At 44.8% G+C, this 18,018-nt stretch overlaps 2 protein-coding genes across 5 annotated transcripts in view; one reads left to right on the top strand and one right to left on the bottom strand.

The window, feature by feature from the left end:
- The window catches only part of heatr1 (HEAT repeat containing 1), a 30,027-nt gene extending 14,621 nt beyond the window's left edge, over positions 1-15,406 (bottom strand). The window contains exons 1-28 of one of the 2 annotated variants that reach the window (XM_069179878.1): positions 15,324-15,406; positions 14,577-14,741; positions 14,143-14,359; positions 13,787-13,928; positions 13,240-13,341; positions 12,983-13,123; positions 12,423-12,634; positions 11,510-11,640; positions 10,908-11,016; positions 10,597-10,707; positions 10,313-10,430; positions 9,686-9,793; positions 9,502-9,597; positions 9,060-9,148; positions 7,570-7,781; positions 6,833-6,954; positions 6,432-6,626; positions 5,907-6,081; positions 5,549-5,697; positions 4,920-5,112; positions 4,491-4,663; positions 3,992-4,159; positions 3,330-3,572; positions 2,297-2,428; positions 1,895-2,001; positions 854-997; positions 573-691; positions 181-302 (exon numbers count right to left, since the gene is read on the bottom strand). In XM_069179878.1, coding sequence (XP_069035979.1) covers positions 181-302; positions 573-691; positions 854-997; positions 1,895-2,001; positions 2,297-2,428; positions 3,330-3,572; positions 3,992-4,159; positions 4,491-4,663; positions 4,920-5,112; positions 5,549-5,697; positions 5,907-6,081; positions 6,432-6,626; positions 6,833-6,954; positions 7,570-7,781; positions 9,060-9,148; positions 9,502-9,597; positions 9,686-9,793; positions 10,313-10,430; positions 10,597-10,707; positions 10,908-11,016; positions 11,510-11,640; positions 12,423-12,634; positions 12,983-13,123; positions 13,240-13,341; positions 13,787-13,928; positions 14,143-14,359; positions 14,577-14,718 — 3,972 coding nt within the window. In that variant the 5' untranslated portion in view covers positions 14,719-14,741; positions 15,324-15,406. The remainder of the gene's footprint in view (positions 1-180; positions 303-572; positions 692-853; positions 998-1,894; positions 2,002-2,296; positions 2,429-3,329; positions 3,573-3,991; positions 4,160-4,490; positions 4,664-4,919; positions 5,113-5,548; positions 5,698-5,906; positions 6,082-6,431; positions 6,627-6,832; positions 6,955-7,569; positions 7,782-9,059; positions 9,149-9,501; positions 9,598-9,685; positions 9,794-10,312; positions 10,431-10,596; positions 10,708-10,907; positions 11,017-11,509; positions 11,641-12,422; positions 12,635-12,982; positions 13,124-13,239; positions 13,342-13,786; positions 13,929-14,142; positions 14,360-14,576; positions 14,742-15,323) is intronic. The other variant, XM_069179879.1, reaches the window with a different exon arrangement.
- A 1,643-nt stretch (positions 15,407-17,049) lies between these two features.
- Positions 17,050-18,018, top strand: part of LOC102682600 (alpha-actinin-2) — a 33,191-nt gene continuing 32,222 nt past the window's right edge. For 2 of the 3 annotated variants that reach the window (XM_069179690.1, XM_069179691.1), the window contains exon 1: positions 17,051-17,385. In XM_069179690.1, coding sequence (XP_069035791.1) covers positions 17,257-17,385 — 129 coding nt within the window. In that variant the 5' untranslated portion in view covers positions 17,051-17,256. Of the gene's footprint in view, positions 17,386-18,018 lie in introns of all 3 variants that reach the window. The other variant, XM_069179692.1, reaches the window with a different exon arrangement.

Raw genomic sequence — 18,018 nt, 5'->3', positions numbered from 1 at the left:
ATTACCTTAAGGTTACAGAAGATGCACCTGGCACTCAAGGTTCTGGTAATTGTTGTGAAAAGGAACAGTTGGGTATTATGGGAGTGGTTTCCCAATTTTTTAAAGCACCGAAAAGGGTATGACCAAAGTACCCTTGAAGGTTATGAAACGCGCTTGGGCAGGAAAGAGATGAGGACTTACGGGAAACATTCCTGCTACAGCCCCCAGCAGCAGTAAGGCATGGTGATGCGTCTGAGGCATGTTGGAGCACCTCACACACTGCACCACCAGCTCCACGTTGAACTTCTCTTCATCCAGCAGTTCTGGGAAGAAAAGACAATCGAGCTGGGATAAAGCCAACAGAAGCGTTCAGTTCCAACCGATACACGCTGCCTAGGTACTTCCATCCTAACGACAACTTCTGACAGGAACTCCCTCCGTGTGAACTGGCAGTGGAACATGAGGAATGTGAAATATATACCAAGAGCCTAGATTAGCAACAAAAAGACAGTCCTAAACCAAAATTCCATGAATATACTGTTTTTCCACAGCGATGTCAGACAAAGCAGTAACAGACTGCTGATGTGGCGCACCTTTGCTGACAGGCTTTCCATCAGGGGACACTTTGTGACAGACGTTGAGCAGACAGCTGAGGATTAGTTGCTTGGTGTACTCCACACTCGCCTGCTCTGTACCCTGGGGCTCCAGACACCTGCAGAAAACCAAGACTATTCATGACAACTACTAGGCACAGGGAAGAGGGAGGAGATGGTTACGTTTTTCCCACAATTTTCATGCTTTACTTTTGTTTTAGGGGAACAAGCATGATTAAAAAAACGCATAAAAGCAAAGTGAGTTTTGTGACGGGGAGCACCTGGAGAGGAGGGTGAAGAGGGCAGGGACCAGCATCTGGGGCCTCTTGAGTTTTTTCTTGTGCTGCAACAGCTCCAGGATAAGTGTCACCCGTTGCCAGGAAACCGCGTCTGCCTGTGCAGGCCCATCAGCCACTGGGGCTTTCCTGCACCACACAACACCACCAACCAGTTACACCTCTGCAGAGCGTCTGCTAGAGCTCCTCTGGTACCTACACTGCAGGTGTGAAGTCTAGAATCGTTTAGAGAAAGTCAGACTGGTTTCCTGCTTTATTTTAAAATACAAGTCCTGGACTTTGTGTGTTCTAAAAAAGTACATTTTAAGAGCTAATCATAAAAGGAAAAAAAAATCGGCGCCTCCCTCCCTTCCATTTCTGTCACCTATCACAAACGCTGCTTACACAGGGCCTCCAGTATAGTAGATGAACCTTCCCAGCCCTCCCATAAACTCTTTGCTCTCCTACCATCTGGGAAAAGATATTGCAGTGTATGGGCTAGCTCCACCAGACTCTGTAACAGCTTCTTCCACACAAGTAGTCAGGCTCCTCAACACCCTGGAATCTACTGGCACCCACCCCAATTCCAGAAACAGGGTTTAAATCCCCCCAGTGTGATGTGTATACTGTATTATGTACCGCCGTGTAATTTGCACTCTTCACTATGTGGATCCTGTCTACAATGTCTATGTCAGTGTCCTGTCTGTATTTGCACCGTGGACCAGGAGGAGCGATATTTCGTTCCAATGTATACTTGTATATGGCTGGAATGACAAATAAACATGAACTTGAAAACTCCTTATCAGGAATATAAAGTGTCCAAACAGGCGAGCCCTGATACTCACAGTCTGTACTAAACTTAAAAAGAAAGAAGAAAATATTTTTTTCCATGCTGAAAAGAAAAGAATGGAATAAACTTTTACTTGTTCTTTTGCAGCCTATGCATCCCAACACAGCCACCTACTTGATCTAAACTTAAAAAGACCAGGGGGAATGAAGAAATGTTTCTGGGGTATGAAGACGTCCTCGGCTCCTCTACTTCATTACCGTTGCTGCTGGAGTTTCTGTCTCCTGGTCTGCTGCACGGTGGCTGAAGCTTTGGGCTTCTCTGCAGGAACCAGCTCATTAGCCACCTGCTCGGCATCAACCGCTAGCTGTGTCAACACAAAGCAACGCAGTTCAGGCTTCTCACAAAGACACAAGGTTGACACTGATCCTCAGTGTAAACTCAGGTCTATAATTCAAAAATGCTACAAAAAGCTACATAAAACCCGCCAACAGTGAGATCCACATTTTCAGAGGTGCACAGAAAAAAATGCTGAAATGATGAAACGGATCAAGAATGAAACGGATCTGACTAGACAATTCCTGAGATACCTCAGCACAAGGAAAAATGCACAAAATGAATTTCTTAGTGCAACTTAACCGGGAGTACAGGAAGAGGCTTACTGCTTTGAAAACGCTGTTCACAGTCTGGGCGCAGGCCGGATTCCTACACTCCACAAGCAAATCAAACATCACCCCCAGGAGTCTCTGCTGTATCTTGTCGTCTGTCAGAGCTGTGAAGAAGGGCTTTGTGATCTGTGAAGAGATAAAAGATGGAACACTCCCGTTGAGAGCCTGCAAATGTTCAAAAGCAGCAGACAGATAATGACACAGCCCACACACACCCTCAGACAGCTCTCAGGGAACAATCACGACTGGTCCCATTTTCTACAGCGAGGGCCAAAGATAACAATTTAGAGAGACGATCCTGGCAGTAGGAGCACTTAATAATTGCTTGGGTATGTTACATAAGAATTTTTATGCCTTCAAAAAACTACAGTGATCCCTCACTTTAATGAACTTCACCAGCTTTCGAATTTAACGTACAAAATCTGGCAAAGAGGACCAACAGTTCCAGCCCACGGATCAGGGGATAATTCTAGCCACGAAAGGGCTGTACCGAAAGATGTACTTGTAGGACGTGATCATGGTGGATGAAGTTGAAGCTGACAAATCAAGCGACACAAAAGGGCAGCAAACACTGAATAATGTGTTTGAAATCCACCATCTTTAATTTGGAGGCCACCTGGAAGGCAGTCACAATTCTAACACTAAGAACAAACAGAAAAAAAGAGCTCAAGCTCTGATTTAGAGTTTGAAGCCCATGACGATCACAAAACCATAAATGTTAAACTACAGTATTTTATTTTTCATTATATATATGACATATCTCAATATACAAGTGTATAATAAAAGTATTGTTTTTATATAACATAACATCTTCATGTATGTAATATTCAATAAACATGCAAAGGTGAGAAAATCATATACACTGCATATTAGTGTTTTTGGCCTTGAAATGTAACAAACAGCGGGCAATACTGGACCCTCCTTCCCCTGTGCTAGTCCCGTAAAGTGAGGGAAACTGGATCCCATCCTCCCCCAGGAAAGGAGAAGGTGCTTTCAGAGGCGCACTGATCCAGCTCATGCTGCGCACCTGCTCCAGAGCGAGGATCTGGACGGCTGGCGTCCCGCGGCAGGCCGGCTGCGAAGTGGTCAGGGCCCTGACAAACAGGTCCAGGCAGCGCCGCTCCCGGGCCACGAGCGCGGCCGCCCGCGCGTCAAACTTCCCCAGCAGCTGCCCCAGCAGCAGAGCTTCGTCCGTCAGGAGTCCCGGGGGCTCCGGCCCACACCTCGGCAGCAGCCTCTCCACAGCGGGCAGCAGCGCGGCCAGCACCCCCTGCAAGAGCAACCGTGAGCGACTCATCCCAGACTCCAGCAGCTCAAGACAGACACCCCCCGTTTCTCCACCCCCGGGCTCCCCGGGGCACGGCCGCCCCGTTTCCACATGAAACAACTTACACGCCTTACCCGGGCACGAGTAAGTAAAATCCAATTGCACTTAAACCGTGACGCTTGAAACCGCAAGGAAGTAGTGTGAGGTGTTTTTTCTTAGTTTGAGGTGAGGTGTTTGTGCCTGAGCCCTTCAAACTCTTACTCAGAGCGATTAATCACTGGCAATGGCCTTGTTTGGGAATGAAAAAAACATCCAAAAAGCATGACCAGCACATTCTTTTGCTTTTGAAGCTAAGGGGGAGCTCTGCGCTCGGGAACAGTGTTTTCTGTGCACAAATGCATGCTGACTGGGAGCCGACGTACCTCTCCATTGACCTCCTGCAGGACCTTCAGCAGACCCCTGGCAGTGTACGACGGGCACTCCGGGTCCTGGGCGCAGTGCAGTAGCTGCTCCAGGGACACAGCCAGCTTCTTCTCCCGAGACCTCCCTTTCCCAGGCACCGCCACCCCTTGAAACAGCTGGCCAAGAATCTGCATGGCGAAAGACCAGATCTTTATTCCCCGGGGCAGCTATGTCTGTTAAAAGTGATCATACCCATAAGTCAACAGAGCACAAATAACACAATTTTTCTTTTTACTTTATTAATGACAGTATATCAGAATGACACAAATACATGAGAGAGAAAACAGAGAAATAAAGCGTATAATCACTTTCAATAACTTCTGAAATCCGATTTAGGGCATATATTTTCCTCGTGTGACTCTGCATACCATACACCCCAAAAATGTAAACATGAAGCTTATTTCAGAGGCAGAGGTGTCACAAAATAAACCCGATTCCCTTCAGGGCTACTCGGGGTACCTGGCTGACGTGAGAGGGATCTGCAATGAGCTCCTCTGCGGACTGGAGCAGCTTCTCGATGACAGGCTGGAAGGGAGAGGTCTCTGCCCCGGCCAGGCTCTGCAGGCAGGCCAGCGCGGCCCTGCGGACCTCCCTCACCAGGCTGCCCAGACACACCACCAGAGACGCCATCACTGCCAGGAGAGAGAGGACCCGTGTACAGACACACATTGACACCCGATCCCTTCAAACTCACACGCAGCCCTTCAAACTCACACGCAGCCATCAAACACAGGAAGAAAACTACGGAAAGCCTTTAAAAAAATATATAGTAAAATCAACTTTTGGGCAGGGGCCTTTTCCAGGCTTGAAAGGTCCGCCTGCCGAGCTGAACCCCTTCTACGTCAGGGGTACCGGCTCTCGGGGTCCGCAGCGGCCAGAGTGGGATACCTGGGGAGGATTCGGACGCCAGCTGCTCCAGGGTTCGGACTGGCTGTGCTGCAAGGAGGGCCCTGCCCACATACAGGGCCTGAGTCTGCAGCACCGCGGGCACCTTGCAGCCCAGCTGCTGGCCCAGGTTGGCCCCGTAGCCCCACAGCAACGACAGGAACTTGAACAGGTCCATGGGGTCACTCAGGTGAACCTGAAGAGGCGGAAAAACAGCACCTCCAGTGGATGTTTGGTTTAGGCTATGAGGTTAGGCAGCACAAGTAATATTTTGTTCTTGTTACCGTTACCTAAGAAAATGCATGAATATTTGTGTCAATCTTACCCTGATAAATATTTCTGTACAAATCACTCAGCTGCACAGACTTCATTTTTGTACACTGCAGCCCTACGTCCACTAAAACGAAAATGCCACCTAATAGACAAACATGCCAATTCTCCTTAAAACATCATTCTTAACCAAAACCGACAGAAAACGTGCGCGGTCACATCTGAACTCGGACACAAGGTCGCGTTTTCACCCTGACATGTGCAGGTGCGGATGTGCAGCTCCACAGGGAGGCCCCTGGACAACCGCTTCTGGCTCGTTCGCTTCAGTGACCTGACGTGACCCGAGAGCAGCTGTGAAGTACCTGACAGAAGAGCTGCATGAGAGGCCTGAAGCCGCAGGCTGTGTGTCCTTGGCTGGCCCCATTGATGATGATGTCAAAGAGCTGGCAGAGCAGACGCAGGTAGTGGCATGCTGGAGTGTCAAGTCTCTCAGGGTTCCACCATGTCCGTCCTGGGAAGAACAGAACAAACCGCAGGACCTTAAGCTTCGCTAATCAAACACACGCCTGTGTGCATGTAAGGTAATTTGACCATACAGTAATTCAAATGTTAGTTTTTGTTAAAGTTTGATGAACAAGTCTGAAAGTAAATAAGAAGAGTATTATTATCATTGTGACTTTGTAGTCCTTTGCCTTTTCTTATAGTAAGTAAAGACTGTACCTCTGAAAGTGGAACTGGGACAGTTCAGAGCAGGAATGAAGATCCGGAGCAATAATGTCAGCAAGGCACAGAGCTCTTTCTCCCCCCTGTCTCCTGCTCGGAGCTTGCCCAGGTAATCTCTCAGCAGGTCTCCAGGAGGAAAGCATCCTTCTGAATGACTGTGGTACACAACCTCCTGTAAGATAGGACACAGCTCAGCTGCTGAAGAAGGGAAAATTATAATAACCAAAACACTACAATGTGACTAACTGACGGGTTAATTCTGCCAAAAAAATCTGATTAGTAAAAGGCTTTCAGTTGTACTGTACTATCCAATCTCTTAACAATTAATAAACAGATTTACTTTTCTAATTGTAACACCAACAAATTATTTCAGCCAAGAAAGATACTGGTAATGTTTAAAATGTGAGTCAAATGCTCTCCAAAACTCTATAGAAACCATTCCAAAACCAACTGTAACATAACTGCAAGAGATGCTTTTTTTGTACTTCTTTCATTATTCATTATTCCTTTCCCTCTGCTTACCTCAGTCAGTGCTTTGGCAATGAGCTTCTGCAGCTTGGGTTGCAGCAAGTCGAATATCTTCAGAGCCGTGTTTAAATGATGAGGCTCATCAAGGGTCTGCAGGCTCTGAACCAGAGTGTAAGAAAGGACCAGAAAGGCAGCCCTCTCCTGTAGACTAGACGTCTGGTTCCTAACTATCTCAATGAGATCTTCAATCTGAAACAGATGCAAAAAACTGCGTGAGCCCAAAAACATCACCCTGGACACTGTCAATAACCTTCCACTCAAGTGCAAGATGGGTCTTGTTTATTTTTCTTTCTTACGGCCTCAGCTGCGCTGCTTGAGAGTTCTCATGCTCACGATATTTGAGCATGAATATCACTGACATCACAGGGCATGATATTTGGATTCAAACTACTTACAGTGTTAAGTTTAGAAGAAGAGTCCATTGCAAGTAGGTTGTTAGTCATTGTTGAAATAAGCTGTTGATTGGCTTCTCCCAGGACATCTTCTGGAGGGGTCTTGGCCATAACTCCATCTAGCACTGCAGGGAAGAAACACTTCTGTTTAAACGGGCTCATTACAAAATCGTGAAAAGGGTGACAAACCTATAATCGAGGTTTCATTTTGAATCCAAAAAATATTTCAATAACAGGTTCACCATTCATTACAGTGAGCCCATCTGAGCCAGCTGAGCCACTATATGAGTAAAGTGTTTATCTGTAGTAAAACATGCAATGGGTCAAAGCCAGCTTTTAAGACAGACTTTCAGGAAATATTAACATCAGTGAACAGAAAGTGATTAAAGTCATTATCGATGACAATGTCCGTCCGAAAGCAGTATGGAATTCGCTGTACACCATAGTTATATACGAATAATATAAATTATCTGTTGAGTGAAATGGATCCTTCAGATCTCAGGACCACTGAGGTCTAAGGTAAACTCCTTCTTGCTCTGCACTTGCTTTGAAGAAGAGGGAATACACAGAAACTGGCAGAGCAGATGCGAGGCAGCACTCCTTTACAATTTTGGAAGTGTGTACTCGTGCGATGGTACAATCTAAAACAATTCAATCCCTCGGACCTGCTCCATGTATATACATATAAGAACAGGAAATTCAAGAAACCCTGAAAAATATCCGCCAGGTATCGTGCTTACCATTTCCCCAGCCGTGTAAAAGAGGATGCTGGGAGAAGGGTGTGCAGCGGGCGACGCAGGTGGCTAACTGCTGCTCTGGAGAGTTCGAGCAAGGGCTCGTGACGACCAGAAAGGGCAGCAGCTCCCGGACAATGAGCGTCTTCGCGCCGGCACTTCCCTGGGCAAGCTGGACGCCGTCCAGCATCCGCACAGCCTCCTTGAGCACTGGACACCTACCAAGACAATACAGCCAAACGTAAGGTGGCTCAGTAGTATTAAGAGACAAGATAAGATTAAGATCACTTTATCTGCCGTATACAGTTTCTTGCATTAGGAATTTGTCTGTATGCATACCCAGCTTGCTCTCCATGAGACACACAGACAGGGAGAGAAGCTTGGGGTCAGAGCGCAGGGTCTGCCATTTATACGGCACCCCTGGAGCAGTTGGGGTGAAGGGCCTTGATCAGGGGCCCAATGGAGTAGGATTCCTCTGCCGGCCGCGGGATACGAACCAGCAACCTACCAGCCACAGGCACAGATCCTGAGTCACAGAGCCGCCGCACCATTAGTTATGTCTGTTCTACAGAAAACACTATCGTGAACTTGAACTTTAAGCAGCTGTTACAGATTTTGGGCAAGTTCTCTTACCATAAATATCATATAGTAGAGCAATGTGGCAGTATCATCACAGACATTATAGAAACAAATATTTGTATTAGAGAAAGAATGCATAAGAACTGTTTCTAGAGTAAAACCAAACCCACGATGCACCTACAAACTCTGCTCGTATGAACCAGTAGTAAACCAATGTTGCAGTGTGGTTTCTATTAAGAAAGCATAAAAACTCTTTGTAACTGATATCCAAGTTATTTACTTCTAATCAAACTGACTTTGGCCTCAGAACTAAAAGGATTCAGTTATTTGGAGAGAAACAGGATTCTGGCAAGACAATGGCAAAGTTTTTAATTGAGCCTATTTATTTTTGTAAGCTACAGGTGTAAAATTGGGACAATACCATCTTACCCACACTGATATCAGTCACGTTAAAAATGTCTAAAAATATACTGCTGCATCTATAAGAAAACTGTTGACCACGGAAGAAATGTTTTCTGTTCAGTTATTACAAATAAAGGCTATGTTACAATTTAACACCCACCAGTGTACAGCATAGGTTTGTGAAAATACTTGTACTTATAGTAATCAAGATCACACTAAGCTCCCTGAATTCATTGGGAAAAGACAAAGGTAGAAACATCATTTTTACTTATAATCTTTGGGACATACAATACATTTCAAGCTTTGAATTTGCCAGTTTAAGCAGTTTTTCAGCAGCATACGTTTTAAGTGCTTATGCAACATTTTGACCAATTTCAATGAAGACATTACTTATCTAAGAAGATGTTTTGAAAGTTTGAAAGCTAGAAAAAAAATGGATAAACAATTAAAAATTAAAATCAAAGCAATTGCTCCAGGGGATCTGGACTGCTTAGAAGAAGGAAATGATATCTCACCAATTTCCATCCTTTGAAATATCAACACGTTGGAAAAGTGAAAGGAGGCAGGATATGGTCTCATCAGGGCCCAGACGGTCAGCATACACCTGTAGAAATATGATTCATGATTTAACTGCACTTGTACAGAAATGTACATTTATAACAAATCTCAGAAACAAATAGGAAGGGCCTGGGCTCACACAACTGTCAAAAGCAGCCATTAGCAACTAAGAAATGTACATAATGCCAAAAAAAACCAATATGCATCTGTAATGTTTGAATTAACTTCCTTCTGGTATTGCTTAAACTGAAAGCAATTGTTTTTCATCTGATAAACATTTTTAAACACATTTCAAACAGTTGGTAGTATCTACTGTTTTTGTAGCCAAGTGATACTTCCAGGAGCTGGTTTGTGCTGTATTTTACACTGACAGCATCCTTCATCCCTCAAACCACTGACCTCCAGAGCCTTCATGGCAGCCAGCACCACTTCAGGAACATCGTCCCTCACGCGGCCCAGCACGGCCTCTCTCAGGAACGCCTCGTCGAAGCCCTCCTGCCGAAGAAGGTGACATGAGTATACAGCCCTTCTGCGAGTTAGGAGGCCAAGGCAGTTGGTTTCAACGAGCTCTAAGATGAAGCACCTGTCCTGTGTTGATGATCTCCTTCAGATGTTCGATGGCATGATTTCTCACCACAGGGAGAGGGTGATTAAGACTAAGCAGCAGGGAGGTGTCAGAATGTGCCAAAATCTACATCCAAAGAGAAGAAAAAAAGTGTCAAAATGTATTTAAAACTGATACAATCTAAAGATTCTTCAATCCATCCATCCCTCTTGCCACCGTATCTAATACAGGGTCATGAGGGAGCCAGAGCCCATCCTGGGCACAAGGCAGGGCACACCCTGGGCGGGACACCAGTCCACTGCAGGGCAGAGAGACGGACACAAACACACACTCACACCAGGACCAGTTTTCCCAGGAGCCAATTAACCTACTGGCGTGTCTATGGACTGTGGGAGGAAACCCACGTGAACATGGGGAGAACATACTAACGCCACGCAGACAGCACGTCAGAAACTGAACCCAGGGCCCCAGTGCGGTGACGTACCAAAGGTCCAAGACGCCCAAATTTCTAAATAATTAAAATAAAAGCATCAATAAACTTGCAAGAAAGGTAAGTCAGGCGTAAACCCTTCTATCTGACTACACTGCTCAACAGGACAGATCTGGCAGCAGAGCATAACCTTGGGTTTTTGCTGAACTGCACACCTTGTATTTGCCACTGCTCATGGAAAGGGAGAGGAAGTGCTGGAAGAGTTCTTGCTCCTCCGGGGCCGAGACATCACTCAGGTGCCCCTCCAACACAGAATCCAGTGCTCCTGGGTACCTGCGTGTCAACGAAACAGGTTGGGGAAAAGCAGAACGTGACACCCAGGTCTGGGAATGCATCTTCACTTCTTCCATAAAGGTTATAAACGTCCTGCTTCTTAAAAGTTAAGGTGTGTCTTTGCTACATCTCATTGACGCACAATGAAAAACAACAGCCGCCTTACTTGCACTCAAATGCTCGTATGAAAGGCAGCAAGCGCTGGTTGAGAATGGAAATCTGCCCGGAGGAAAACTGTCTCTGTTTCCCATGGGAAAGGTACTTCTGGAGAAAAACCCTGAGGAAAAAAAAACAGCTGCTTTAGAACAAGGGAATAGGACACAAACTCACCGCACCTCACCTGACATCGACACGAACAGTCTAGGTTAAAGACTGAACACAGAACAGGCCGACAGATTACAAAAGACACTCCAAATATAATTCTTCATTCAGTCAAAGGAATTCCTAAAAACAGAGAGAAATGATTAGCTAAATTACTTTGCTGCGGTGTGCTCCAAGCCGTTTTCCAGAGGAAGATTCTGCAAGACGGACTCCAAGAGACTCCCTAAGTCGATGTTCTCTGAGGGTTCTTCTCTCTGGCTGTCTTCTGAAAGAAAAAAACATTTTTTAAACCTGAATGTGTTTCATACCACTGCAGGAATATAGAACATACTACTCCTTGAGTCTTGGTCAGGTTAAGTTATACTCTAAAGTAACATTTCATAAAAAACATAAAATGCTAACTACCTTTGGTGTTAAAGAGTGCTTATTTTCAAATATTTTCAATTAGTTTGGGGTTTTTCTTAGCTTAGTACCAGTTGTCAATTCACACAAATCAAATGGAATCAGATGGAAAATAACCCTCAATTCCATACTCAAATGCTACTGTTGGCTTAAACGCTATGCTCTAGTTACAAGGTGAACAAAGAGGCCAAGGCCCATTTTACTATGTCCCATCTCGATCAGGACAGGGACAGTTAACTCTCCTACGTAAACAATCACTGAACTTAACAAACCGATCCAATTGATTTTTAAAGATTTGAATAAAGCAACATTGATGCCCGAGAAACCGAAGCTCCTCTCTTCCCTGCGAAACTCACCACTGTCCGCAATGACAGCGTGGATGAGGTGTGGGACGAGGCAGCGCAGCACCGGGCTGATATCATGTACTTTTGCGATATCCTGGAGAGCCGAGATCAGATCAGGGATGCTGCACAGGCGGGTACAGGCTCTGATTTGAAAAATGTGGGGAAAAAAGGAATTTCACTTATTGATTACTAGAGAAGGTCAAGACCATGTTCTCCAAGAGCAGTACAACACTAGGTCATATGAAAACATTATATAGTTTTAACATATAATGAGCCTTAACATGTTGAATGTCATGCATAATGGAATTCAGGAAAGAAAAACACGGACAATCCCAACAGGCTTCTTTTATCAAGATACCTTTGCCTTATTGTTATTGTCAGTGATACACCAATAAGTAATACAGCAAAACTGCCTTATTTTGTATGATTCGCCATCACACCAAAAAAGATGTTCATATTTGACCCCAACATGTTTTGGGATTTTTCGTGTTCTGGGCATTCTGAAAGTAACCAAGCACTTCGGCAGGGTCTCACAATTATTATTTTACTAAATGAAAGAAAACACACAACATGAGTTTTTTGATAAATCAATCTCAATGGAGACAGTAAACAGTAGGTGATACTTCTAACGTTGCTGCTGTGAAAAGAAATGAGTTGCTGCTACTGAAAAAGAAAACAGTTTATCGCTTATCATCATGAATGGAATGGAAAAACAAAGAAATCACAGTGACAGCTCAAAGAATCTCATCAATGCCAAGAATACCATCAAATTACCAAAATGTAATTCAAGATTAGCATTCCAGACTATGTTTTCCTTGAGATTGTAAATTACAGTTACAGGTGCAGAGTCAGTGGTGAATCAGTCTCCTTTCATACACTCAGAACATCAATCAAATAAGTGAACAGTTAATAGTTTCAGACTCACTTTGTTTCGAGGCAGCCTTCCTTCTGATTTTGTAATAAAACAATCAGGCAGCCCAGCCCTTCTCTGGGCATGGCAGGGTCTTGAGAAAGAGAGCTGCTAATCTGCAGAGCGAGGGTATTGACCAAAGCCGGCTCCATCACCACCTTGACAGCCAGCTGACTCGCAATCATGTAGGTTGCAGCCTTATAGTCTGTCAAGGGTGACTTCAAACCCTAGGACACAGAACAAAAAAAAGTTTTCATTTACACTTATACCACACGTCGAAAGGAGGTGGGGAAGGAAGAAACTAAATTATTTTTCACAAAACATCACTTGTCTGCAATGTCAAAGTTGATTAAAGAGCACATGAAAATAAAGGAGTCAGGAAAGGCATCAGAACATATTTAAAGTTACTGAACTACAACAAGGATGCAGAACAAATTTAAGAGACAGCATTCTCCTGGGCATGTTTTGGGACACTGGGGTTTAGGTAATTTACCTTGTGCTTTAAATAAACTAAGAAACTGAAAATAAAACGCACAGATCTTTGTTTTTCAAATATAACATAATATGCTTCTTACCTTTTGAATATATGGCAGCAATTTGGCTATCAATGCATCTGTTATCTTTTCAACAGCATCTAAAGCAAGAACAATAGTTGATGCATAGAAGGAGAAAATAACTCTGAGCTGGGCACAGTTTCCTGAAGATCCTGAATAAGCCTGAAACACAGAACACAGAAGCATCAGCTCAGGTTTCTTAAGGTAAGATTCAATAAAAACCTGAATGCAAAGTTCCTACTTGTATGGAAAGGACAAGTAGGAATGAGTTTCGTTACCTTAATCGATTTAGTCACAAGACTGCAGATAAAGTCCAGGAAACTCAGGTTTTTGTAACAGTGTGTAATAACTGTGCTTCTGGGCAGTGGAACCCCGGGTTTCTGAAAACAAAGAGCACAAAGCAATAATGTCAATATTGTGATTTAGCACAAGATCATTAAAGCTGAAATGACCAGCATCATTTACTTTTCCAATCACAGAAATCCTGACTTCTGTCACTGGGTGTGGAGCATGTCAAACTTTCCTCAGGGGTGAATATGTTTTTAATTCTAGCTGAGCTCTGAATTACTTCAGTTAACTACCTGGAAAGGCACCTTTTACAATACTCAACAAACATGCAGTCCACTTAAAACTATTGACCATACATGCGATATATGACAAGAGAAAAAATTAATTTTGATGTGGCGAAGGTTGTTTTTTTAACTGAAAACAAGCATTCATTAAGTATTTCTATGCCAATTCAACCTTTCAGTTAAAAAAAAAAGCTACAACATCGAGCTTATTGTACATTGAACACTAAAGAAGAGACATACTGGAACACTGTACCTTTATTGCGTGGAGCCAATTCCATCTGTGGGTTGGGTCCTTGGTTTTTAGCAGCTGAATTACTCTCACAAACACTTTGGTCTCATGATATGGCAAAACACAGGCAACCAAGCTGTCTTCGTTATAAAGATGGATGTGGAACCTGTGGAACATTTACAATAATCTCCACTTGTAAGGGGTAAAGCAGTTAATCACTTTAAATAAAAACGAGAACTAAAATTGTAGGTGATGGTGGCTAAGTAAGGCTAGGGCAAACTCAGGGTTTTCACAGATACACATTTCTTGACTGAGGAATGGCCAAAATTATTCGAAAACATCCAGGGGCGCCAAAAGCGTACTGCTGAGGTGGATCTTACCGGTGAATGAGCCACTCCAGGCATTTCTGTGCTGGTTTAAGCATGAAATACGGAGAAAGACGAGTGAGGAACAAGGAGATCCCTGCGTCTAGGCGCTGGTTGACCTCCTTGGTCTGAACGCTACGCTCCAGGTTTTTGGAAGCTGGGCTGAACAGCGTGTCCTGGAACTCCTCAAACAGGGGTTCAATTCCCAGCAGCTCCTCCAGTCCTGTGCACCCTGTCACGACAGGACAGCAAGGGTCTGACTGGTGACCAGACTCAGGCACACAGCATAGCCGTGAAGACAAACGTTCAGCAACACTTGTCGTTAAATTAAAAACGACTGTGATTAACATCGAAACAGCACTGCTGTTTTTTTTAAACTTGAACATGCACGGACATAGCAGCAGCAATTCTCAGCTCATGCCGTCCCCAGTGGGGAGCTGTTCATTTACCCAGTGCGAAGAAAGTGTCTCTGTCAATGCCTGCTGCCTCCTTCGGGTCAAAGAGCAGGGAGGCCACATCCTTACGAGACAGCAAACTCGGGTCATTCTGTGGCAGAGCCAGACGCTTCAGCTGCTGAGCTAGCGACGTCATTTTACCGCTAACTATCCCGACTCCTAGAAATAAAACAAGAACATTAATGTTGCAAATACTACGATCACATGCCTCCCGTCCCCTGGTTGTTAGTGGGTTTGGTCGAGATCTTGAGTCAGTGTCGAAGAATCTCAGGAAGATCGCGCTGATATTTACTCATTAAATCAAAAACACCTTGAGAGGATGAAGTGAAAACCCGACTTTCATACGGTTCTACTACATTTTACCGCCACATACCGATACCTGTATTGCAAGACCTTACAATGCGACCGATGACAAAAATAATGCTAAGACAAGAACTGAAAAAAAATACGAATATGTTCTCATAAATACGAATACTATACTCAGATTTTTGGGCAGTGTCTGTGAATAGTTCAGAGAACATGACGAAGAAACACATGCAATAATTTGAACACAAAATAAACTGTAGCAGTAGCTTGCTGTATGAACGTTTTTAACAACTGGGAACACAACAGTAAGCAAAAGATAAACACAAGAATTTTATGTTTTAAAGATAACTGGATACATAACCAAGGAATATTCTACTATGAACTACATAAATAAAGAGACTTAATTTGCAACGATTTTAAGAACCTCCAACTTACTGTAGCTCACTTCAGGACCCACATGTACATGTGCGTGTACACACTAACCTCTAACCCGGATATGGTATGAATGAGCACACGCGTTGATCTGCCTAAGAAAGTGCGATTGATAGCGACCTCTGGAGGTGGGAGTCCTAAATTATTTGCTGTCGGTTTAAATTTCTGTAACGTTTGATGTGCAATGTAATACTTCCCGTGTTAAAGGAAGCGCACTGCACACATCCGTGCAAGCATACAAATTATTTTCTTCAAGTGGATTGAAGAAAGTGCAATTCTGAACAGTGCCTTTGCAAAATCTCTTTAGAAACCTTGTTTAATCTAATTTTGAATTAGTTTACCACTGAACAATTAAATCCCTTTGCCTTTGAATTCACTGTGTGCACTAGTAGAGTATGCCCAGTCTGAGCTTTCAGGACACAGAGACGCCAGGGCCGGGTGTGTTGCAGGTGTGCTGGGGTGTACAGAAAACACCCCTCACTTCATCTTTCACTGCCTCTCCCCCGAGAGGTGTCTGTAAAGGGGCCCCTGGACAGGCTCATGGCTGGAGTAAGAGCATTGCCATGGTGCCTTTACCCTCTGTGTAAGCACCTGCTATCTCTCTGATTCACACACTCAGTCTAATAATAATAATACCTTACTCTTATTTCATATCACAGAGAGTCAGGACCTCAGTTTTACATCTCATCCAAAGGACAGCACCTTTTTATAGTATATTGACCCCATCAGTGTACTGGGGCCATAGGATCCACACAGACTGCAGGGTGAGCAACCCCTACCGGCCCCTCTAACACCTGCAGTAGTTTTTCCCCAGGTTTGTCTCCCATGCAGGTACTGACCAGGCTCACACCTGCTGAGCTTCAGTGCTGCCAGGAGCCACAGAGTTACTGCTAGCCTGGGCTGTCTGGAGCTCCAGAACCTCCTGAAACTCCAGGCTTCATCCCATTGTCACGTACATTCGCCACCACTGCAATGACTGATATTAAAATGGACCCTATAAACACCTATCAAAGAGTGTATTTCTTAAACAACAAAGTACTACTCGAACACTATGCTGCACAGTGATTGCCTGTGAGGACACTCAAGTCAGGTCTTCATTATTCAGATGCCCGGATTTGAAGGAAATCTAAAATGCAGGTGCACATCTTACCAGTTTTATCTCCCTTCTACTGGCTCCCTAGGGATTTCAGAATGGAATTTAAAACACTGCTGCTGCACCTTGAAGGGCTGAAGGGTCTGTCTTTTACCTACATTAGGGAGCTGTTAAACCCCACAGCTGCCCTCATTGGCAGTCTTCGAACTGCTGTAATGGAAGACCCTGCTTTCGGTTCTGCTGAATTAATACCTTTTAAAGTATTTTTCCTTTAAAAATGCTTGAAAAAGTCATTTTTTAAGTAAGTTTTCTTGAGCTTGTGTGTACCCGTGTCTTTTGGTTTATTGTTCCAGCGGGGATTGGGCTTAGAGGGTGCATCATAATCTCAAAGTCTGCAAGATTCATGTTATGCATGACAGCGATGCGCACGCCCGAAGGCACGCGTCTCCAGCAGCGGCTCCTAGCGCTACATCTGCGCAGGCAAGAGGATGCTTTTCGGAAACACTGTCACGGGCAGCGGCGGGGGGTGACTCCCAGAGGGACAATGTGTCTCCCCCCACTCGCGTGCTCAAGTGCCCCTGCCAGCCGGGCCAGGCGTCACGTGACGCGCAGTATGAATTGAAATCCGCGCGAGCGCCGCCGAGTTCACTCCGTCAGCCGGGGAGCAGAGAGCGCAGCTCATACCCACACTCACTGCACCGAACTGCGAATTCAGCACTGAACCTGCAAGGCGCTTTACAGCAGCTTCTCAAGTACCGTTGCGGCGTTGTTCTCCTCCCTCCCGTCCACTTCTAATCAATTGCAGTAGAGTTTTTTTTTGTGTGTTAACACATCTGCAGAACCATGACCCAGGTAGATATGACGGTGCAATACAACAACCACGAGTATGAGCCGGACGAGTACATGATACAGGAGGACGAGTGGGACCGGGACATGCTGTTGGACCCGGCCTGGGAGAAGCAGCAGCGCAAGGTAAGAGCTCTGATGCCGCCTCTGACAGACAACACTGCAGCACTTGGGGAAACTGACACAGCAGTTGTGTTCAAACAGGAGAGAGGTGATTTTGTAAAGTATCGGTTACCTTTATTTTGCAAATACATATATAGTTTTAAAAACTTTAATACTTTCGATTTCCCTCCCTGATATGTGAAGGGAACGGTGCAAACGGAACCACAAACGCGACAGTCCGAATATGACAAGTATCCGACCTGAAAAGCAGTTCTATTGCCAATGAAGTTCCCACCTGGATTGAAAGAGCCAACCTGGGCTTTTCCCCCCCTTAAGTAATGGAATCGCGGTAAAGGTCAGGCAAGGCGATATCTGGCTCGCGTCGCGCTTCCAAGTGCGCTGCACAGACCCCTTGGCACGGGGCGGCATCACTCTTGAGTGGGGGGACGCGGTGGGTACCGCCTAACAATAGCTCCCACTAACGAGCGGCCCTCCAGACTTCTGCCATTCCATTGATACGCAAAGTATGAGATCTGTCAACAGGCGCTGGTAACGGATGATGACGTCCTTAGGATTAGAATGGATGTGATACCTAATTTTAGCTTCAGGCCCGAGAGGGTATTATGGTCGGCTAATCCCGTGTCCTTGGTTTGGAAT

The sequence above is a fragment of the Lepisosteus oculatus genome, chromosome 17, assembly GCF_040954835.1.
Source record: "Lepisosteus oculatus isolate fLepOcu1 chromosome 17, fLepOcu1.hap2, whole genome shotgun sequence".
Taxonomy (NCBI): Eukaryota; Metazoa; Chordata; class Actinopteri; order Semionotiformes; family Lepisosteidae; genus Lepisosteus; species Lepisosteus oculatus.
This window is presented reverse-complemented; position numbering and strand designations above follow the sequence as displayed.